Consider the following 23643-nt stretch of genomic DNA (forward strand, 5'->3'; position numbering starts at 1 on the left):
GCTGCAGATCTCAGATGGTGAAGAAACACCTTACTGGGACTAGTTTAAATTACAAACAACACTTCTTTACCTGACAGGAAGACAGAAACGATTAATGTGGGGGAGAGAAAAAGAGAGGGAAGAGAAATGTCCATGCAACTTTATACCGATAAGAGTAAAGGGCTTATGCCTTACTATGAGAGGTTTGATTTAAATTTAAAGAGTAGCTTCTTGGGTATAAATGCTAACTAAAACTTTCCTTTCTCTAAAACATGCAGCGCTGTGGTTCTGGATGGAAAAATTTATGCCACCGGTGGGATCGTTAGCAGCGAAGGACCTGCCCTGGGAAACATGGAGGCCTACGACCCTAAAACAAACACATGGACACTTCTACCAAATATGCCCTGCCCTGTTTTTCGACACGGCTGCGTAGTAATCAAGAAGTACATTCAGAGCGGTTGATGTTACCCGAGAGTTGGACAGAGAACTGTTTGTACCAGTGGCAAGCAGGCAAGAGGAGTACTACTACTTAAGAAACAAAAGCAGCAAAGCCAGCCAGTGAACATATTGCTCTAAAGTCTTGAATAGTGTCTACATTGAATGTAGAAAAATCATCCTCACCTTTTGGTGAACAAGGAGCAGAGAGCTCCGTGCTATGTAAGATATTGTAACTTAACACAAGGGTGTCACTAGATGTTATAGTGGCACTTGTTCTGGACGCCGGCTTTTGGTCAACCCAGGTGCAATAGAGTTTCACATATTTTTTAAGCTGGGGAAGAGAGGAAAAAAAAATAATAATAAATCTGCATTTTACTTTAGAGCTCAAGCTTGATCCTTAAAAATAACCATGCAGATTAGTTTTATTACACTTTAGGCATCAGTCTATTTGAAAGGTCAAAGTGTCCTTACCACTTTGAATCCTGCATTTGTTTTCAACAAATACATGCTATCCAATACCAATGACTGAGAGAAATCTTGTGTGGCAGATGGCTTACGCTGACGTCAGTCTTCCATCAGATCAAACAGCTCTTTCAGTCCACTAGAGCAGGGCCCAAAAAGGGGGATGATGTGGGGACTGGGGAGAAGAATAGCAATTGGTAATGAATTCCATGTTAACTGGTAAAAAAAGAGGCCGTTGGGCTGGACAAGTTTCTGCTCTTGGTGACACTTGCGTAGACACGCGTGGTCATGCCCACAGGCATGGTGGGGGGTGTCCTTCTAAACCTTACGTTCCTGGTTTCTGCTGATGAGCAAACTTGGGAGTCCTTGACTCTCATAATGCAAAATAAAACCTGTTTCAGTTTCAGAGGCATCCACCTGCTAAACCCACGCTTCAGTTTGGGTTGGGGGTCACATTGAAACACAGAGCGTAGTGTGGGATTTCCATCTCGTCATCAGATTGAGAAGATGTCTCCCTTCGTGGCTACACACTCAGTTTTGGCTCTTAAAATTCCTGATGTTGGGATATAGCCACTACCTTTTATGTAAAGTCTGAGAAGTTTTTTTATTTGATTTTATTTTTCAGGTTTCTCCATAGTGGAAACCTTATGCTTCTCTTATTTACTAATTTCAAACACATGAGTTTAAATCCCATGGTAGGAAAATGCATAGACTTAAGCCCAGTGTAAGAGACTTAAAATTGTTACTATGTAGAGTTGTAAGTATATGCACAGCACAGGGGTTATATTTTTATATATATTAAAATATTGTCTATCCAGAGAGCATTGTGACGTGGAAATTCTTTATAAATTTATACATAAAAGGATCAAATGGGAGACAGACCGGGCACCATAGAGGGGGCAGGGGGAAGAATCCTAAATAGGCAGCAACCCCAAGCTGAGGATTGTCTGATCTCTTTCCAAGTAGAGGGAAAAAAAAGTTGCCGTACTTGCCTTTGCAGACTCAAAGCCCAAATGCCATGCCAGTAATTCAAGGAGGGTCCTGTACAGGATATGTGGGTGAGATCTTGCTGTCAATATCTAGTTGAATTTCATACCAAATATGCTAGCCTTTTTATACGGAGGGAGGTCCGCCTACAGCTTGGGGGAAATCAATGCAGATGGTTAGCTAATCATCTTATTTTATTAATAATCATTTATAAAATAAAAGGAAAAAAAAAAAATGAAATTTGTGTCTTGCAGTATTTAAAGTGCTCAAGTCAGCTGAGTCAAGCTATAGGGTGATGACTCAAGTCTCTCATTTTGACAGTGAGGTTCCAGCCTTTGTTATGCAGTTGTTTTATTTATTCTTTAAAGAAAAAAAAAAAAGAAAAATAATAAGCACAACAAAATTATATACTAATATGTCATTTAAAGTATTTATGTCAAACAGGGTGCAAGTGTGAACCTAAAGATTGGAGCACAAGTTTCTAACTGCCTGGGGCAGGACTAATTTTAGTGTTGGTGTGTGTCTGCCTCCAAAGGAGGTGCTACCTGTCAAGAAGACCTAAACACATACAACATTTCCAATTTAGCTTATTTCTTCATTTCTCACACTGGAACAAAACTGGCTATTTCTGTGAATAATATTAAAACAGGGTTATCTGTAATGGTATTGTACATAGTTTATGTTTACTGTTAAGTTCTTGTTATATTATAATAAATATATTTATAGATCTAGATCCAGCATCCAGATTGGATTAATTTTGTCACAGCTGAACAAGAAACAACACTACGTGAACAGAGACTGCAGGTTTCATCCCAGCCATGGATAAAAACACCTTCATTCCACCTTCTCCTGCAAACCCCAAAATGCATTGCTAATAGTTAAATACTCAGTATCACCAAAGCTACTTCCATTCCTCTCTACAAAAAAACTTCTTTGAGGTTGGATTTTTATTCATCAAGACTGTTTCTTTATCTGTTTTCCCAAACTTACTGTTAAAGAACAAAAGGGCTCGAGACAGTTTAAGAAATATCTTGAGACAAATCCCACCAATAACTTTTTGTTTGCTTGTTTCATTTTAAGTGGAAGTCAGAGATTGTGCTGCAGTGCTGCTACTGTTTCTAAAAGATGAAAGCCACTTTTGCCCTACGGAGAAAATTCCTTCATGTCCAGAGTGGGATCTCTGTAAACACATTTTTCACACAGCACTTAAGTACAACTGTTTGTGGTTTCTTTGATGTTTCATGTGGGTGTCATCTGGAGTCATAAAACTGGGTATGGAACAAAGATGAGCCAAATATAACCGGTCCCAAATACCACTGCAGTGGAACATTTCAGCTGGATCTTAGGCAGCAATACCTGTTCTGCACATTAACAGGAAGAATCTAACATACATTGAAATTTTCTCTTCCAGAGAATTTAACTCTTCTTACAGAGTACATCTGTGCAAGTATTTAACAACACGAACCGTGGTTTTTAAACATTTTAGTTTGGGCTTAGTGGCTCAGGTTGAACAGCCTGTGAAGATTACTAAAAGCCTTGCAATTCAATATTACACAACCATGCTGCAATAATCCAGACCAAGTGGAGTGAATTGCCAACCTTTTCATCACCGCTCTGCAAAGATCTCTTACTCAGCACTAGTCAATAATACCTGGTAGGCTGAACAAGACACAGGCTATTTGCTTTACTTGTATGTGGAAATTATTTTAGTTCCCCTCTGGGAAGCTGGCTGAGCGCTTTTGCCAAATGAATCATGTGCACATATCTGCTCTTGAGATTTTTCTTCTTAAAAGCTTTACGAAATGCAGGGAACAGGCTGGCTCAGCAGCCTGATAATGACAAAAACTCTTTTTTTTGGCTGGTTCGCCTCTCCCCTGGCTCACCTGTGAAGGAGAGTGATCTCCAAACAGGGCTGTTCACGGTCACCAACCGCTGACAACTTACACAAGTCACCCACCTTTCTCCCGTTGTTTCATCTAGCAGCAAGCACACAGTACTAATCAAACCTCAGCAACCCTGACTTTTAATTAACTGCAGCTAGGTGTTGAGGCTGAGCTTAGCACAGTGCAATCGGAGCAAGCTAATTAGAGCGTTCGTTACACTTCTGCTTGCCCTTGGTGGAGTCCAAGCACACTGAACGCCAGCAGGAGCACCCACTTCTTTCTGCAGCTGCAGGGATTAGTCAGGAGAGGAGCCACAGCCTGCGCCTCTGCCTGGCTTCACGAGTACCATTATGTTTAATCAGCAGAAGCAGCAAAGGCACAAACTGCTCCAAGTACTTACCCACCTGCTTCTTCTCATGAAGGATTTCTCTGAAAATTCTGGAACCAAACAGCTTTGCTGTCTCAAATGCAAGGGCAAGGTCTCAGAGCCACACTGCCACCCCATCACCGACAGAAAAAGGTGACAGTGTAACATAATAGGGGATAAACAAACACTTGCAGTCAAGTCCTGCTATGCTGCAGCCTGTGCCAGGTCTCTAGGAAATGCTGATTCCATATCCATTTTGATGTTTTTACAACTTGTCATGCTAATACAGGCTCTTTTAATTGGATGAGACCCTAAAGCTTACCTCCCTAAAGCTTACCTCCTTTCCCATTTCAAGTCAGCTCAAAAACAGAAGCTGAAACATGCTTTTGGCCGAAGCAGAGATGCCAGCACATATGGAAAGGCAGCAGTAAAGTTCCCACCAATGGCAAGTGTTCTGGGTTGATAACTTTAGACTGCAGGAAAAGCCAGAAAGAAAATAAGTCCAGAGGGAAGCAGACAGATGTGTCTCAGGCAGTGTGTTTCCATCACTCGTTACATTAAGCTGGATGGCGATACCAGAACAGAAACACAGTTTTTCCTCTGAAAAGCCAATCTGTTTGAGGCATGATTAAACACTCACTGGGGTAAGAATTCATTAAAGCTAGAGCTGCCATCATGGGCTCCTTAGCCAACCTGCACAAGCATGACAAGCAGGTCTGCACAGTCTCCAACTGCTGGAGCCTGGAAGCTGAAAATAGTAGAACTGAATCATAGCACTAGGTTGGAAAATAATTTTAAGATCAGTGAGCCCAAGTGTTAACCCAGCACTGCCAAGTCCACCACTAAACTATGTCCCTTAGCACCACATCTACAAATGTTTTAAATATGTCCAGGAATGGCGACTCCAACGTTTCCCAGGGCCACTGCTTCCTACGTGTAACAACCCTTTTGGTGAAAAAGTTTTTCTTAACATCCAGTCTAAATCTTTCCTGGTGCAACCTGAAGCCTCTTGTTCTATCACTTTTTACTTGGAAGAACAGATTGACCCCTGCTTCACTCTAACCTTTCAGGTAGTTGTAGAGAGCAAGGTCTCCCCTCAGCTTCCTTTTCTTCAGACTAAACAACCACCATTCCTTCAGCTGCTCCTCTTAAGACCTGTTCTCCAGACCTTTCACCAGCTTCACTGCCCTTCTCTGGACTTGCTCCAGCATTTCAGTGTCCTCCTCATAATGTCTATACTCTGTCAGACTGCCTTGAAAAATGACTCTCCCTTTGCTAGTCACCAGTGTTTTTTCTTTTGATAACACACACTGCACTCAGTAATCCCTGTTTAGCCAGCAGATTTCTTAAGGAGTAACAAATTCCAATTTTCTTTATCTAAACAAATTCTACTTCAATCAGTGGCAGCTTTATACACAGAATTAAATGTTTTGGCTCAGTTACTACCTGGGAGAAGGAAGCTGCAGTGCTGTCGTCAAGCCAAAACTGCTACTGAATGTTTCATTAAGGGTGGTCTATACAGTTAAAGTTTGAAAGACTGCCTGCTGGTTTTAATTTTATCATCTGTTACTTTTGAACAGCATTTGCTTTTCCATCTGAGTTCATACTCCAGATCTTACACAGGAAGATTCATACTGGCAATGGTATCAAACTCTTTTGCAACCTGTCCAGAGAACAGCACTAGTAACCCCGGATTTTCATAGCTCGACAGGGAATTTCAGCATGTAGCTTGTAAGCAAATTAATACAGAACTAAAAATTGTGATGACAATTGGATCCAAGATGAAGATGGCTTGAAGTTACTCCTTATACCACAGGTGGTACACACTTTCTCCATTGTCTAGTATAGGTAACCTTCAGCTCCCCACCTCATTGTAAAAAATGAAAAGAAATAGACATTTATAAAACTAATAGCTCTTACAGGTGTGAAGGAACCAACTCCTCTCCATGTCTTGGAAACTTAAAGTAGTCTAATACAACATCTTTGTGCTGGTGGAGAGACTCAGAATAAGGATCAGGGAACTGACTAGCAAAGGTGATGTACCAAATGCTTTTAAGCTAAGGGATCAAAAGGGTGAAGCTCTCCTCTTCAAGGGCCAGCATCTGAGGAAGACTCTGGTCTGTCTTCAATCTCAATCCATGCTTCCAGAATCCAGTTCCTGTCTGCCATTGAGTCCAGTCTTAAGACTTATGCCGCAGCATCAGCAGTAAAGGTGACCAGCTGCCATCAGGGGGTTGGTTTGGTACTGGGTTTGTGCATATTTGTATGCATTTCATTTTCATGCTATTATTTTAATTAAAGTGGGTTTAGTTTTCTTTCTGATTTGTAAGTCTCTCATTCCCTTTCCCTTCTCTTTGGGAGGGGAAATGAGTTAATGGAGAGCATCTGCCACTCAGGTAGTAGCCAGCCCAACCCTAACCTTTGACAGTTACTTACTGTCACACCCAGCGAATGTGGTGCTCCAGTATTTGTTGACATTAACTTTCACCTGTTTCAGTTTATACCCAGCTTTTCTGCAAGCTGTTTATGTACTAGAGCATCTATGTGAACACCACACACAGCCTTTCCAGGGAGAAAAGGGGGGAAAAAAGAGTGGAAATGTGGGAGTGCTTGGGAATAGCTCATGCTTCGATTTTCTATTTGGCAACAGGTATCCCGCATGGGGATTAGGACTTCCAGACTGCATACTGCGTGGGAGGGCGTTAGCCCTTCCCTAGTGGATAGGGGCTTTCAAATTCAGGCAGTAATCTAAGCCCCTGTACACTGCACTGGTTAGGCCGCACCTCGAGTACTGTGTCCAGTTCTGGGCCCCTCAGTTTAGGAAGGATGTTGACTTGCTGGAACGAGTCCAGAGAAGGGCAACGAAGTTGGTGAGGAGTTTGGAACACAAGCCCTATGAGGAAAGACTGAGGGAGCTGGAGTTGCTTAGCCTGGAGAAGAGGAGACTCAGGGGTGACCTTATTGCTCTCTACAACTACCTGAAGGGAGGTTGTAGACAGGCAGATGATGGTCTCTTCTCCCAGGCAGCCAGTACCAGAACAAGAGGACACAGTCTCAGGCTGTGCCAGGGGAGGTTTAGGTTGGATGTGAGGAAGTTCTATACAGAGAGAGTGATTGCCCATTGGAATGGGCTGCCCGGGGAGGTGGTGGAGTCGCCATCTTTGGAGGTTTTCAGGAGGAGACTTGATGGGGTGCTTGGTGCCATGGGTTAGTTGTTTAGGTGGTGTTGGATTGGTTGATAGGTTGGACACGATCTTGAAGGTCTCTTCCAACCTGGTTTATTCTATTCTATTCTAACACTCAGCCATCTCCAGAAAGCCCAGAAGTCTCTGCCCTGCTGACATTAATTTTTAATAATATGTGGGTATTTCAGAAAGAGTGCTGATAATGTGACAGCTCTCCAAAGGGCAAGGGAAATGGCTGGGTAATTACAGGGCATTCACCTGACATCAATCCCAAGTGAAAATGGAAAGCTGATAGCTAACTAAAGTGATCACGAATCAAAGAGATAAGAATGAACACGATGATTTTCTAGAAAAATCAACTGTATCACACAAACCTGATCTCGTTCTCTGACAGGATTACACATTTGATTGATAAGGTAATAGATTTTCAACAGCATGTGACAAAATACTTCAACTTTCTCACTGTACAGGTTCAGACAGCAAATATTAAACAGGCTAAGAATAGGCAGATTAATTGAGGAATATCTAATCTGTTTCAAGTCATTCTCAATTTGGTATTATCAGAGTATTTCTTAATGGGGGATCCTCTTCTCCCAAAGTTCTAGAAGGAAAATGTTGACATAAATCACTAGTCACAGACCTGGGGAAACAGATTAGCAGAGCAGAAAGTAAAAGGGACTGAACAAATCATACGTACTGTGCTGTCGCCTCTGGCTGGCTGGCACCACTAAACCAAAACTTCTTTTCATAAAGCTAACTAGGACCTCAGAGAGGTGGGAAATGAAGAAGGCTGATATTAAGGATGAAGATCAGCATCACAAGAAGCTGCAAGTCTGTGAAGAGTCGAGTGACAAGAGCTCCCAGTCCAATATCATGGCATAAAAGGACTAAATAGATCTTTGGATCTGTAGAAAGGATAACAGTGTGTAGGAATCGGTGCTTTTTAGCTGGCACTGGTGGGACCAATGCTGGAACATCACATCAATTTCCTCTGTGAACAAATATTTTAGATGTTGAAAAATTGACCTACTGCAGAAAAGAGCTGTAAAAATGACTTAAAGGCTGCAGAAAATGCAGTGAAAGCCATAAAGAACTCATTTTGCTCACCAAAAGGAAGACCGAGAGGCTACTTGTCACAGTGCATTAGATTCTGAGGAGGGTGGGAGGTATCCATGTATGAAAAGTCTAGAACATAAAGGCAAGTTAAGAAACAGTGGCTGGATACAGAAGCTGGACCAAAATAGGTGAGGAGTAAGTTTCTACCCCTGGACTTAACCACGTGATGAAAAGCTCCAGGAGCAAGGGAGATGTACAGACCCTGCAGATGCCCTTCTTGAAAAGGCTGTTAAGCCGTGCAGAAGTTGGTAGACCTTGTGCACGCATGAGATTAAATCACACCTGCCACAGCAGACTCAGCAGTGTTCTCTGCTGACATTATTCCTTGTGAATAAAGTTGAATTTTTGTGGCAAATGGCTAAACATTTAAATCTTCATTAGGTGTCAGCTCATTTCCATTTCCAAAATTTACTCTAGTGCACTGAAAAGATTAACACTCTAAAATTTATGCTCAGCTTGTGCTTCTGTGGCTATCCTCTGAGTCTTGTGGAAAGGAAGCTTTTTATTTAAGGGGGGGAAAAAGGCAGCTTTCTGCCTTCAGGACATGCTTTAAATTTTAGAGCAAGAATCTGAAGCAGTGCAACTCAAATACAAAGGTTAGACATTAATTTTGAACCAGTCCTTCATTAAAATGTAGTCTTGCATTCTTGTACTCGTGATGCTTAAAAATGTCTACACAAAACAGTTATTACTAAACTGCTGTTAACCATTACATACAACATGTCACTATCCATATTTCTTTTATCCCACTAAACCTTTTGTAATGCCACAGTAAATGCAGTGAGCATTTCAAAACTGATTTCAGAATATTACTCATTTGAAACCTGAAGGAGACTGGCAATTTACCCTTCCCTATCACCAAAACCAGGGGCCACTGTTTTCCCAAGTAACTTCCACATACAGAAGGGATTCTGCAAGATGTAACAAAGTCAGCAGAACAAAGCAAGACCTTTACAACAAAACTAGAACTGAGGTTTTGGAGACGAGAAATAGTCCCTTAACTAAAACAGCATCATTTTCTTTCTCTCCAAGACTCCATTACTTTGGCAAAGTAATTTAGCCCAAATTTGAGGTATTTTCTAGGTCTCTGCTTTACTTTGCCAAAGAAATATTAAAAAAAAAAACCAACCCTTTTGAAATATTCCCAAATCTTTTCTTAATCTCAGTCCAGAGTCCCAAAGATGACAGCTCATCTTCTGCACACTCCACTTCACACAGTCAAACATCTCTTGGTAACAGTACACTTCAAATTTTACAGTGATGCAAAGACATTCTCATCGTGATGTAACCCATCCCCCTAGCACACCAGGACGTGTGAGCATTCCCAGCAGCCACCCAGCCTCAGGGGCCTGCACGCTTCTCGCTCATGCTCTGCCAAATTCATAGAACAGATTCATAGAACTGTCTTGGTTGGAAGAGACCTTTTAGGATCATCAAGTCCCACTGCTAACCCAGCAGCACCAGACCAATGCTAAACCACTTCCCTAAGTATCTACATAGCTTTAAGTACCTCCAAGGGTGGCGACTCCACCATTTCCACGGACAGCTCACTCCAGTGCTTTACAAATTTTTCCTGATATCCAACCTAAATCCTCCTTTCCTGACTGCTAAGAAACAGAAGTAAACGAAACACAGACAGCAGTCCACCATGGCAGAAATACCACTTTCTGCAGCATGCCAACACAGTCTAAGTGCTGCAGCAGGGATGCCCCAAATGCAGAGCATGAACAACCTCCCCATCTGCTCTTGACCTGCCCCACTCTTGTAACTGAATATGAGGGTCGTTCTAACAGAGCTTAACTCCAGATGATCTCCCTTCTAATCCTTGAAAAGATCTCTATTCCAAACCAGCATGCACATAGCAGCAAGCCTTAATGTGGATGGTCAGATTTACACTAACATTCCACTAGAAGTGGTGAATTAATTTTAACTCTTAGGAACTTATTTTTAAAGGAAAAGAATTTTCCCTATTAAAAGTAATGCTCAGTGCAGCATACCTCAACTGCACTCCTTCAATACATGGAATTTAGTAGTCGTCACTGCCATTTACTGGCAGCAGGTTCAACTGAAAAGTACTCCCTGTGCAAATGATCACACTGTAAAAGAATTACTCGCCTAGAAATGGAATGAGGATGAATTAATTAGTATTAAAGTTTATAATCCTTCATTTTTACATATTAGTTACATGACTACAAGTGATGCATAAAAATAGGAGAAAAATAAAATTAAAAATGAAGTGTTTGGCTTCATTAATCAGCTGATAACTTTACTGATTCAGCTTGCAGAATTCATCCCCACGCAGTGCTAGCTTAAAACCCCCGGATATTACAAGCCCAAATCCAAATCCTACCCAAGATACAGAATAGAAGGATCAGATTTTTAATTTATTTAAATAAATTATCTGAGGAGCTTAAAGGAGGAAACAGCAAGCGTGCAGCACTGCAAATTAAAGGAAATACAGGAAATCACATTTCCAAACTTACATTCAAGGCAGAAAGCAACAGCAGAAGAAAGCAACACGAAGCAGTGAACACTCAACAAACCAGAGTGTTGCACAAGCTTTTACTAAGGCTTTATTAACTACATGATGCAACCCAACTATCCTGAATTTGTGCTTCTGAAGCACCACTCACTACCTTTACAAGAACCCTTTTGTCAATGTCCAAAAAAATCACAGATTTGCCTCTTTTGACTGAAAAGTCATACAGCCACTGTCAGAGACGAGGCCTGAAATAATTCTCTGTTAACATGGCCATCATCACTCCTGAAAGATGGAAACTGATACACAAGACCTCATTCTTTATTCAGACTGAAAGCTCACTGGATTTTAGCAAGTGTGATGCTGGTATCTGCAAGGCCATTCAGACAAAAACAGCACATCTGACCATACTGACACAAAATGAGCCTAGGCTCTCACTATTGACTTCAGCATTGCATTTATCTAACAAAAATTTATTTCATATCTAATTGTGCTTTTACAGAGTCATATAAAAGCAGAGTCAGAGGCAGTCATGAAGTAAGTTACTACTGCTGCCTTCCTCCACTAGGCCTTTTGCTCAGCAGCCCTTTAGTTTGAGATACACAGAAAGGAAAACACCAACTGGCTGAAAGGCCAGGCCCAAAAGCTGGTAGTGAGTGGAGTTAAACCCAGCTGGCAGCTAGTCACAAGCAGTGTGTTAAGACTTGACAATCTTAAAAGCCTTTTCTAACCAAAATCATTCTATGATCCTTTCAATAGAGGAAAACAAGCAGGTGTTGATACATGTCCTACACCTCAAGAGAGGATACAAAAGATCCACAGAACAGCTTCTCATGCTCTGTTCCACATCATATATAACCTTGCACAGTTTGTTAGCTCCAGATAAATCTCCAATGGCGAGACGCTGATTCTACACTTCCATAACCTCTAGAAGCTTGCTCTCCTATATTATTAGATATACTAAAAGTTCATCTTAAAAAAACAAACCACCACACACCAAAATAACAAACAACAAACCCTCAAAAACGAAGAACCACTCTGACAAACAGGAAGGAAAGAAAGCTATCACTGTTTTTACTTTTTGTGGGTTTGGGTTTTTTTGCTTGGTTGGTTTTTTTCCTTTTAAAAGATGAACTTAATAAACCTCTAATGAGAGCTCTGATGTTACTTGGATTGCTGATGTGCTATTGGCAGGGATGGCTGGTACCCTGCAAGTGAACATAAAACCCTTTGTGAGCAGAGCGTAACTCTGTAATTCCACCAAAGTGCAGTGCCAATTTAGCTTCTTTGTTCAAAGTTAGTAATAGAAGGTTTTTCTCTCTTTAATGGACAAACACTGAAAACAGAAGTTATGGATTAAACTGCTCGGAGTGACTAAGCAAGAAGGATCCCAGAGTAAAACATGAACCGTGGAATCAAGGAGGTCTGGCAAGAGCAAGCTGCAATGAGCTAGGAGGCAACATTTCTTTTAAACACATTTCTGAGGGGGATAAAGCTGTGTTTTCTTGTCATCTTTATTCAAGTATTTCACAGCAGTTATATTACAAATTACAGTAAAATGCTCAAAATTTCCAGAAGTTAAAAAAAAAAAATTAAATAACTTACTCCGAACTAACGTAAAATGAAGTCAAAATGCAAAACATCAATTTAAACACAGTTCTGAATCAAACTATAGAATCCAAAATATATCATAGTTGGTGATGGAAGTCTACTTAATCCACAAAGTAGACACATGTTAATGGAACCAAACAGGACTTCCCCGATGTCTAAACAACCCAATGTACAAGATACAAAAGATGCAAGTACAAGCCCAAATTCAAGCTTATGTTGCAATTACAGAAGAAGAACAAAACCAATGGCTATCAGCTGCATGGCTGCCATTCAGGAGACTGAAGGGAAAACCAAAGCTGACCCACCAACTTAATTAAAAAACAAACAACAACAACCAAAGAAAAACCAAAAAACCAAACAGAACAACAAAAAAAACCACCCAACAACGAAAAACAAACCAGGAAAAAAAGGAAGACAAGATATTACAAAACCCAGTAATCCTATAAATACATTGGCATATGAGGAAATCAAGTAACAATACAGAGGACACAAAACAAAAAAATTAATCACAGGCGAGATTCAAGCTTGCAAATACAATTAACTCCATAGCCATCAACTTCATCAAAGAGCAACTCCTACTATCTCCAAGACAACCCCACCAGCCCCAGAGAGAAACCTCCTTTCTTCTGGCTGGTCACATTTCATTGACCCCAGCACAAGGATTCACACAGGAGTTTATTTGCAATTTTCACAACAAGAAACAAGGAAGAGAGGTCAATTTGTACAAACTCTTGCCAGTGCTACATGGCAAAAAAATTAAAAACATACAAAGAGTAAACAAGTTGAGACCACATGGATAGATTAACAGCTGTTTTAACTCTATAACCACCAGACATCTGTAAAGGAAAACAAAAACTGAAGCGTGGTTATTTGGGCTAGGAAGGCGAGTATATCATTTTCGGTAAGCTGTCCACTAGAACATCTGGTATCAGCTACATATCTCTAAAACACCACGGCAGCTCCTCAGTTAGGAAAGTTGCCTCTTACGGTTTTTTTCCCCCAATCAACAACTGACAGTAAAAATTTTCCTTTAGAAACCTGGTCTTTCAGAACCATTTTTAATGCTAGGCAGTAGCTTAAACTTGCTTTTCACACTCACAGGTGACTATAATTCTCAACTGTTTCAATCATATAAATTTAATCATCATCTTAAAAAGGTATGCAGTTTTATCTGCCACAAGTGCTGCTGTTACTTGAACAAAAACTTCGAGTAAGTGAAACCGGAATAAATATCTTTAAAAAATTCTGCAGCAAGAACCTGAGACTTGCAAAACCCCCTTTTATCAGAAACTTGCTACAAAAAATCTGCTACATTTTATTTAATCAAATCTTAAAGTTTGTAACAATTTCCATCAAAATACAAAATGCTGTTAATGTACCAGAGACAAAAATATCTCAAACAGGTATGATGCTAATAAATACTAAATGAAACATGGGGAAAAAAAAAATAATAATCCCATAAGCAAATCTGAGATCAAAGAATCTCATTTAAAATGTGTGGTGTGTTTTTTCTGCTTGTTTTTGTTGTTTTTAATCGCACTTTCCCACCTAAAAAATACAGTGTTCCTGCATGGGTTGCATTTAGAAGGTGTAACTTGATGTACATGAATGCTTAAAACCTTTTTCTGCCATTAGCTATAAAGAATAACAGTAGCATTCAGGGGAGAAAAAGATCTAAGATTGATGCTTAAGCATAATACACAAAGCACTTTGGATTACTGCAGTAGCCCAAGGCCCATGTTTTGTTTCTCTGCAGCACTATACTACTATTAGCCATGGAGGTGGAGACAAGTACCTTAGCTTCAGTTTATAAATGGGAGCAGAGTGATTACAGTCCTCCATAAACACTGCTGGTAACTAAAATACAAAAAGCTGAGGTAGCTCAGTATCTCTGCAGTAGTCCAAGACTGTTTTCTCTAATTAAAAACTAATCACACTGTGTTGCATATTTCTGGAAAGACACTTCCGCAGCTATGTAGGGACAGTCACAATGAACGGTTAACGATGGTAACACCAGCCAACTCTAAAACACTTTCCATGTAGGTTGAAAATATAATAGCCCAGGTTAGTATTTTAATGCTGAGCTTGTAATCAAACATGTTTTTCTCGAATCTGCCTAGGCTGTTCTCTCCAGTTGCCAGACCGTAAAGGTTGTGAACTACACAATTCAGACCCAGAGAACTTTGGTCCAAACAGATCGATTCAAAAGGCTGTCCTCCAATCCCCTCAGCGTTAACAATGCTTTGCACAAACAAAGTTGTGAAGCCTAGTTTAAGTTTTATTTTCAAGTGAGCTTGGGCTCCAGGACTTTGACCAACTCTAGTGTCTTCTTACCTGCACTGCACAGTCCAAGCTATATTACAAACATGAAACTTCAAAAGGAAGCCTGCCAGTATTAAACTTGGTTTTCTTAAAGAACTCGAAATGGAAAGGAAGGAAATGGTGGGAAAATGCTTCACTTTTAGCAATGCAAAAGGAATTTCACCATTTTGGTAAAGTGTGTGGCTTTTTCAGTGTGTCTTAGTTTAGTTCTTCAGAGCAAGACAGGCATTATAGAACCATGACTGGTTGCCACCCAATGAAGAGAGCACAAATCATCCTTTTGGAGATCTTCATTCTGAAGACAGCATTCTAACATTGCCATTTGCTATAATCCAAACCAACTGCTGAGCCTTATCTTTCTCAATTGACTAAAAGGCACATTAAAGGCAGTTCTAGAGAGCCTCGTCTTCAAATTACTGTACATCCAGTTACTCAAGATTCCTACCACAATGCTTCATTGCCTTCTTAGAACAGATTTTGTTTGTCCGTTACCCCAGAGAAGAGAAATATTGGAAAACCAAAATTAAAAAAGGTTGCCCACTTGAAAATATTCAACTGAGATCTGCTCTTTCCAGTCCTCTTCTATGTGTTGGTCTCCACTTTGCCTGAAGTTTCCCCAAAGATAATGCATGTAGAGCGAACAAGAGCAGAAATGAGAACAGTTTCTGTAGCACCAAAATTTCCAAGCTGTGGCACTGTATTCTTTATTTATATCAGATACAACTATATGAAGTTTCGTTTGGTTCTTGTAGGCTGGTTGGTTTCAGGTACCTGAGACAATAGCACCAAATTCAACAGAAAGAAAAAGAGAGAGCACTTAAGACCAAGGCTCTGCACATACTTGGTGCAAATGGAAACTGAATGGCTCAGAGGACTGCTCTTCCATGAGCAGTTTGAGAGGATAAACCCACCCATCCTGATGAGATCACAGGAATGTTTCAAATACATGAACTGTTCTTTCCATCTCCTGCAAGACACACAAAGCAACAATTACATGCAAATACAGACAGAAGTAAAGTGACATTACATAACAGCATTTACTAGGACACTTTCTAAAAATCTGAACAAATAATTAATAAAAAAATAGACATTTCTGTTTATTAGCTGCCATGTAGTACCAAGACACAGTAAAAGAGGAACTAATTAAAGAAGTATTAATGCAGAAAAGCACTCCTCTATGACAGTCCAGTAAGAAAAGCTAAGTCTATTAGGGTGCTTTATATGATTAATGTATTTGATATGTGTTAGGAAACCATTGCAATGGCACACTGCATGAATTCAAGTCTTATGGCACACCTCTGACATAAGTCACCTTGGTGACTCAGCTATAAACACATATCTGCACCATCTGGAGAATCAAAGTGAAGATCAGTTTCAACATGTTCCTGCTGGACAAATGCCTTTTTAATCTACCTAACATTTGGAACAGATCATCAATATATTTTTAGGTGAAGATGCTAGAGGCATATCACATAAATGGTACGAGAAGTATTTTGTGAAAACTCTACAATATCCCAGGCTAAGGCCTGTGCAGGTTTTCTTGTAAAATATTAATGGAGAAAAATATTCATATAGTGTTCAGTGATACAACCAGAAACCAGCAACTGTTTGTTGTCCATTTTTCAGCAGGGTCGGTTATCAGCAACTTGATACAAACCTGCTCAGTTAGGACAATGCCAGTTGATACAGACAGTAGGCCTTTGACAGCAAACACTTCAGAAGCAAAGGATGATAGTAAAGCAGAGAATTAGCTTGCAACATGCTGTACTGGACTGTCTCAAGGGTATACTTAATCTAGACAAAGTTTGCAAACTTTTAAAGTCTTGTCTGGAAGTCACAAGCAGTGAACTACATGGAGCAGAGGCAGGTAAACACTCTTTTTGGCCTATTTACACAAATGCAAGAGTAACTGTAGTGACTTTGGCTCAAAGTGCCTACGAACTGGCCACTCCATTTTCACTCTGATAGCATGTGCTTCTCCATGCTGCTGTATTCGCTCCTTTTCCTCCTCCATTCTTTTAGGTAGAAAAATATTGCTAGAAATAACCTTTTTTTGGTTTATAGATACCTTCCTCAAAGTTTACTTAAAGTTTTTGCCTGCTAGAACAAACACTAATAATCAACTTAGTTCTTGACAAAACAGTCTCACAAAATTCAGAAGAGTAAAAGAAACATCACCTCTATCAGCTGTGATTTGTCATAGTCTCTACGATGTCTGTAGATGCACTGACTGAGGAGTGAATACAATCTCTCAAGCTGGTCAACAGTCAGGTTGTTGCTTTTCTTAACCACCAAATCAAGCAGTTTCTGTTGCAACAACAAAAGCTAAAGTTAAGAGGTTTTATAATCACCTTTTTGTAACTTTATTTTTTTAAGGGACAAATCAGAAATGCAGTCTCCTTCTGAAGCACTACTTTGGAAGGACACACTCAAATAAAATGGACTACACCTGGATATTAGCAAGGCCATTGCTTTTACATAGATCCAAAATGGATTCAACATCTCTTTTCACTTCTCTGCTTATACCCACACTTTTTTCTGGTGTTAGATTTTGTACTCAGTGTAGCTGCAACAATGTTTATACTCTCTGAATAATACTTTCTCTTATTTCATCCTAGTCAATAATTATGACAAAGTAAACCATAAAAACTGCTTTGATAGCTAAAGCAGACATTTTTAAGAACTCACACTGCAATGAAATTCTAAGTACCACCAAATGGAAGCACATTTGGAATTCCACCTATATTGGAAAATGGGACAATAAAAGAGGAGAGAAGGACAAAAACACATGTAGAACTGCTCATAAACAAAAGGTGAAGTATTTTACATAGTAGCTGAGAGTAAAATATTAAGATTTTTTTCCTTTCAACACATTGTTTCAAAAGAGATTATCATCTGTACTCCACTGAACACAGGATCTGAATTTCATAGTAGGTCAAGCTAGTTTCTACTGCAGAAGACAGTAAATATTGCAGTAACTTTGCTTAAACAGAGACAAAACTGAAAGATAATTAACTACTAGAAGTTCAGTCTACGGCAAAACCATTGGCACAAATTCCAATTTGCTTTCCAATCCACAGCTCTTTCCACCAAATATACATACAGGGGAAGAGAAAAAGATGTTCACTCCTAATTACTAGGCACCCAGCAGCTCCTGAGTAACTGGTATGTCCAATTAACACATATGAGTACCTGCAAAAACTGCAATTAAAATAGTGGACTGCTGTGTCATTACTGGATTTGTAAAGGTAGAAATGACATGAGAGCAAAGATTCAGCACTTCTATTAACTTTGCGTCCAAGAAACACTGATCAACAAATCCTCTTCCAAAGTCACTGCTGCCCTAATACTTGTTTGCAGTCAAAAATAAGGGAAATGTTACTTCAGAACACAGAAAGAAAGCTTGCTTTTTTTTTTTTTCCCTTTTGGTGGAGTCCGTCTATTTTTTTGGTTCCATTACCTTCAGTCTGTCATGGTCAACAACCACAGAGGGTAAGGGATCCGATGGTTCCTCTGGGACCTGCTCCAAACTTGTGGGTTTTGACTGTTCCATAGTGACTTTTCGAGCTTTCTTGCTTTTGAATACCCCTGTAATTTGAAAAACAATTATCAGCACTGTCAGATTCTCAAAATGAACATCTTGTTTCTTCACTTGGGCTCGATTTTGCTTCTTTGGTTTCTTGAGGTTTTTTTGAACCAAGCGTGCATGATTGTGCACATCATTCATCAGCTTTGCAGAATTCTGAATGTTTACAGGTGCATAAAATCACAGCTCAAGAAACATGCATGAAAGTGGTCATCTTTCAAACTTAGAAAATAAAGTCACAGTTTTCCTATTGTATCATTTTTACTCAGCAACATCCAATTATACAGCTTCTAAAGAGAGTTCAGACATTAAGTTAATGCTCAAAATCTTTCTGCCTAAGTGGATCAAATACTCATTTTTCTCCCCAAAGTATTCCATGATTTCATCACCATGGTAATTCCAACATCTGCTCTACTCCTCAATCTTCATGCTTTTGTGACACATTTGAGTTTTCTTCCACCTCTGTATTAAAACTGTTGTCCTGTTCTGGACAACAAGGTATTTTTTAATCTCCTTTCACTGTTTGTCTCCTCAACAATTTATTTTTTTCCCTATGAAAGATATACTATATTTAGAACAGTAAATGTTCTTAACACACATCATAGTTCTGATATTTTGACACCCTTTCTTCTACTATTCTCCTTACCCTTAGAGGAAATATGTATGTACAAACACAGGCAACATGTATACAGTGATATTCTCATAATTTAGATCTATCATTAAAGCTCATTTACTTTGTAAATCTCAGTGCTGACTTTTTGAAGTAAAGATTTCATTCTTTTAGATAATTCTGAAATGCTAATTAAAAAGGCAATCATGCATAACACTTTTATTTCTCTTCCCTGAGGAAACTATGTCTCTTGTCTTCAAAGGACGTGGCCCCTTCTTTTATGCACCACCAGGATTTTCTTTCTCCTTTTCTTATCTTCCTGCAGCACTGTTACTGTGTTGACTCCAAAGCCAGATACCTTTTCCAATAGATAAACAACAGTTTATCTGGCTTTTGCTATGAGTTAAACTGCTTTAACTTTTGCTGTGAGCAAATGTTTTTAAAGGAATACGTTCTGTATTTCTATGGTCTCTTATCCAGCGTCAGTGATATTACTAATATCATGGAATCTCTAATACAACAAGTTGAAACACACAGATCAAAATACATGTAAGATGGAACAGAGACCAAAATATACATACATACATATATATATGTGTGTATATATGTGCACTTACAGTATTTTTTAGATCTTTAATTATTTAAATGTTATCTCAGCATTTACAATATATACCATAAAGCCTATAAAAATAAATAGAACATTAAGTATGGAGATATACTTACTGGCCTAAGATAACCTTGAAGTACAGAGTGGACTTGTAGCTTATGTGGAACTGAATGTTGTAAGCATACTAAAAGATTCAGACAGGAGTTGATAAAATATTACTATATAACTGTAACATAGGATATTATAATTAAAAATAATTCAACTTGGGCATTAAGATAAGGACAGAAAGATTGAAAACAAGCTTTACCTTCTTTATCTGCTTCAGCATCTTTAGTTTCAATGTCTGTGCTCTGCAGTGTTTTTTCGTTATTGCTGCAATGTGGTAATTCAGCTTTCACTAGATCAGCTCCTTGACTTTCACTGGAAGCATCTGTTTTCTCCTTTGGCTGATATTCAGATGAAGGTTTTTGCTTGTTACTAGACCCATTGCTGTTGTCACAGGGTGAAACAGCATCAGCTGATTCCATTTTACCATTATGACATGCAGGAACGGGTTTACCCTCTGAGCTGTGTACAGATGTCTCTCCATTCACACAGTCCCCTTTTGATGTAGAGTCCTTCCTTAATTGCTTTTCAGCACTCAGGGTAACGGTGTTGGTTATTAATAGAGATTCATTTGAGCTCTCTTCTTCTGTGGATGCAAAATTGTTTTCCTTTCCTGATGTCCCATTGTTAAGCCTCTGCTCTGCATCTATATCCATAATATCACAAGAGGATTCATCATTCATTATAGAGAAATCTCCTGTTTCCTCCCCGTTCTCCTCAATACAGTCAGTGCTGATCTCTAGCTCTCCATTTTCCAGCAATTTGCTGTCCTCTCCATGATTTTCATCATCAGCAAACTTTGCATCATCTTCATCTTTCTTTAAATTATTGACTTTCCTCTTCTTAATAATGCCTTTGCCCCACTGTGAACGCCGCCTTGATTTTCTCCTTATTCGAACTGAATTACAGAAGAGAAACTTTCAGATGTTTCAGCACTGTTAACTCCTCAGTAAACAAACCAGGATATTAGAATATGCTGCAATATGTGCAAGGCAATCAAATGTGTTCATATTTCAAGGAAAAAGCAAGCTATTGATTTCAAAGTAAGCAAATAACCAATACCAAGGAATTCTAGAAATTTAAGAAGTGAACAGTCAGTTGTAAACAATTCCTACTCTGAACCATGGAAACAAGGAAGTCTTGCTAGCCTTTCCTGTTTAATGTATTTTATATATATCCATTCATAGGTAAAACACTAAAAGCAAACAGCTAAGCAGTTATGTAGAGCTCAGTCAGTCATTCTGGTTTGGGTAATGCAGAGTCTAAAGACATTTATTATCATTTTCCCTTTCTATACCCACAGTAATTTGAAATCGCTAGAAAACCAAACAAATGGAAGTGCAATCCATGGATTCATAGAACAATTCAAGTTGGACAGGACAACAGGAAGTCTCTACTTCAACCTATTACTCAAAACAGGGTCAGCTGTGAGAGCAGATCAGGTTGCACAGGGCTTTAACCAACCATGTATTGAAAACCTCCATGCATGCAGACTAAGTAAGCCTTCATGGGCATCCCATACTGATGCATAATTGTCACAACAGTAAAAAGGCTTTTTGCTCTATATCCAGTCAGCTCCTCTCATTTCAACTTATATTCATTGTCAGTTCAAATACATCTTTGCTGTTGAAATCAGCTAAACCTCCTCAGTCTTCCATTCATTCCCACCTCTGCACTTAACTGCACTGACAATATGTGAGTTGAAAAAAAATTAAGATCTTTGATTTAGAATCAGACCTTTTAGTAACCCTGCCTACAGTAAGACCTCAAACACATCCACATCTTTCCAATAAGCCTGTAAGAAGGGAAAGCATAGGCTCCTAAACTACCCTCACCACCAGTGCCTTCCACCCATATTATGCAACTCAACTCGAAGCAATGTAAGTGTATGATCCTCTTTTCGTTATTTCTGCATTTTTCATTTTTCTTATTCCTTCCTATGCCTTTGAAACACCACAAAATAAACTACTTTGGTTTTTTACCAACCCATTTGCAGTAAGATACAACTAAAGCACCATTCTGAATGAGAGTTAGGGGCACATTTACAATACGATCAGCAAATACAGAAGGAAAACCACTCAAAGCTAATGCCACTGTCAACATCCTTTTCAACAGCACTAACAAGACACAGCTCAGAAGACTAAGAGAGAGATTAGGACACCCTGAAACTTCTACACTCAAATTCAAGTGAGACTGCTCATAATTTTGCAATATTGCTGAAGTTGCAACCAACTGATTGTAATTGAAAATACCACAGCAAATAGTTTCCAGAGGTAAATGAATTTTCTTCCATTTCATAATGAACTCCTTTGCTGAGCAGCTCCATAACATTCTTGGTATTTGTAAGTTGCTTTGATTTATGGGCTAAGTGGTAGACCAACCTCACACTGAGTTACAAAGATCTTGCTTTGAAGACACAAGCTCCATGCAGGTACAAGTGTTGAGAAACAACTGACAGGTGTTCAGAGAAGCACAGCTGTACTTCAGAATTTCCTCCCATGAGTCTCCCCACACAGAGCATGCCCTCCTAGCATTTATTAGTATGAATACTAATAAAAACAACCAATCCACTTTGGGTTTTCACTAACACTTAAGTCAACAGAACTCAGCTAATGTAAAATTTTCCCCTCTCAGACTCTTACCACCTATTATTTTGTAAGGCAGTACTGTCATCACCTGAGCTACCCAGAGCTGAAGGTGACCAATGCTTCTAAAATCATGATTCTTTTTGTCCCTGTACTTCTAAGAATAAACTTTTTCCCCCCGTTACTCAAATAAAAGCCTTTCTGCTTTCAACACCTTCCATCCCAACCACTGAAACCTTTTCTCCTCAGGTTTTCGTAAGCTCACCTAAGTCTCCCATTTGAATTTATTTAGCACAAAACTGCTAACATCATTTTCATTACCTCAGTGAGAGTCTTAATGCTCTACCTAATGTATCTTTGAGCCCATTCACCAGTGTTTACCCTCTTGATAACAGAAATAGACTTCTAGTCCCCATATTTAAATTTCCCCTTCAAAACAAAACTTTTTTGTTCTCATCTAGGCTCCACTGCTCTGTGCACAGTAGTATCTTCTGGGATGTGAGAACAGATTTTTCTTGTACACAGACATCCAAGCCTTTAGGAATAGTAAAAGATTTTGCAAGGAATGCAACATTTTAGAACAGGATTCACACACCAGTCTTTCTGTCTTGCCCACTTCCCCAGATAGATCTAAGGCAATGGCACAAGTAGGGAACCATGTGACCAAACGTAGATGTCGACATCAAATTTCATCACCTAGATTGATTGCCTTTATAGATACTGGAAAGAAAAAGACACTGCTGAAAGGATAACATGAACCCAAGTAGCTGTCATATAAGGCAGGGGAAAGTAAAATTTATCTCTGAATCCTGCAAGGAAGCTGACTGATTCAAAAAAGGTAAAAATGATGCAAAGCTAAAGAGCAGAAAGTGAGTGCTTAATGGACTGCTGCTAAAAAACCAGCTTAACTTGGAATCCCCTTTTCTGCCTTACTGCTAATATTTTGTTAGGCTGTAAACTATCAAGAAGAGAATCCCACACATTATTTTATAGTCAGTATAATTCATGATGTATTGAAGTTTTCAGTAACAGGATGGGATAGATATTTGCAGAAGTAAAACTTCAGGTTAACAAAGTTAACCTGAAGTTAATGACTTTTATATACAAGTGCAAGCTACCACCTTATCTCCTTTTTAATTATTCCCAAGTTTATTGCTCATCTGAAATCTATCCACTGATTCCCTATCCTTTGGCAGTACTCATGCCAGAGGCAGTAGAAACACTATTGTCAGAGGAATCTTGCTTTACAGAACTGAGTTTCTACAACTCAAACTATTATAATACCAATTATTCACACATGAATATATTCACTTGCCTTCTG

General features: G+C 39.2%; 2 protein-coding genes across 6 annotated transcripts in view; one reads left to right on the forward strand and one right to left on the reverse strand.

The window, feature by feature from the left end:
• Window positions 1-2645, forward strand: part of KLHL29 (kelch like family member 29) — a 413696-nt gene extending 411051 nt beyond the window's left edge. For all 4 annotated transcript variants that reach the window (XM_054179897.1, XM_054179898.1, XM_054179899.1 and 1 more), the window contains one exon: window positions 258-2645. In XM_054179897.1, coding sequence (XP_054035872.1) covers window positions 258-441 — 184 coding nt within the window. In that variant the 3' untranslated portion in view covers window positions 442-2645. The remainder of the gene's footprint in view (window positions 1-257) is intronic.
• An 11369-nt stretch (window positions 2646-14014) lies between these two features.
• ATAD2B (ATPase family AAA domain containing 2B) overlaps window positions 14015-23643 on the reverse strand; it is a 79196-nt gene continuing 69567 nt past the window's right edge. For both annotated transcript variants that reach the window (XM_054179901.1, XM_054179903.1), the window contains 4 exons: window positions 19940-20635; window positions 18290-18417; window positions 17008-17136; window positions 14015-15796 (listed from right to left, as the gene is read on the reverse strand). In XM_054179901.1, the coding sequence (XP_054035876.1) occupies window positions 15755-15796; window positions 17008-17136; window positions 18290-18417; window positions 19940-20635 (995 nt within the window). In that variant the 3' untranslated portion in view covers window positions 14015-15754. The remainder of the gene's footprint in view (window positions 15797-17007; window positions 17137-18289; window positions 18418-19939; window positions 20636-23643) is intronic.

This window comes from Dryobates pubescens, chromosome 3 (assembly GCF_014839835.1).
Source record: "Dryobates pubescens isolate bDryPub1 chromosome 3, bDryPub1.pri, whole genome shotgun sequence".
NCBI lineage: Eukaryota > Metazoa > Chordata > Aves > Piciformes > Picidae > Dryobates > Dryobates pubescens.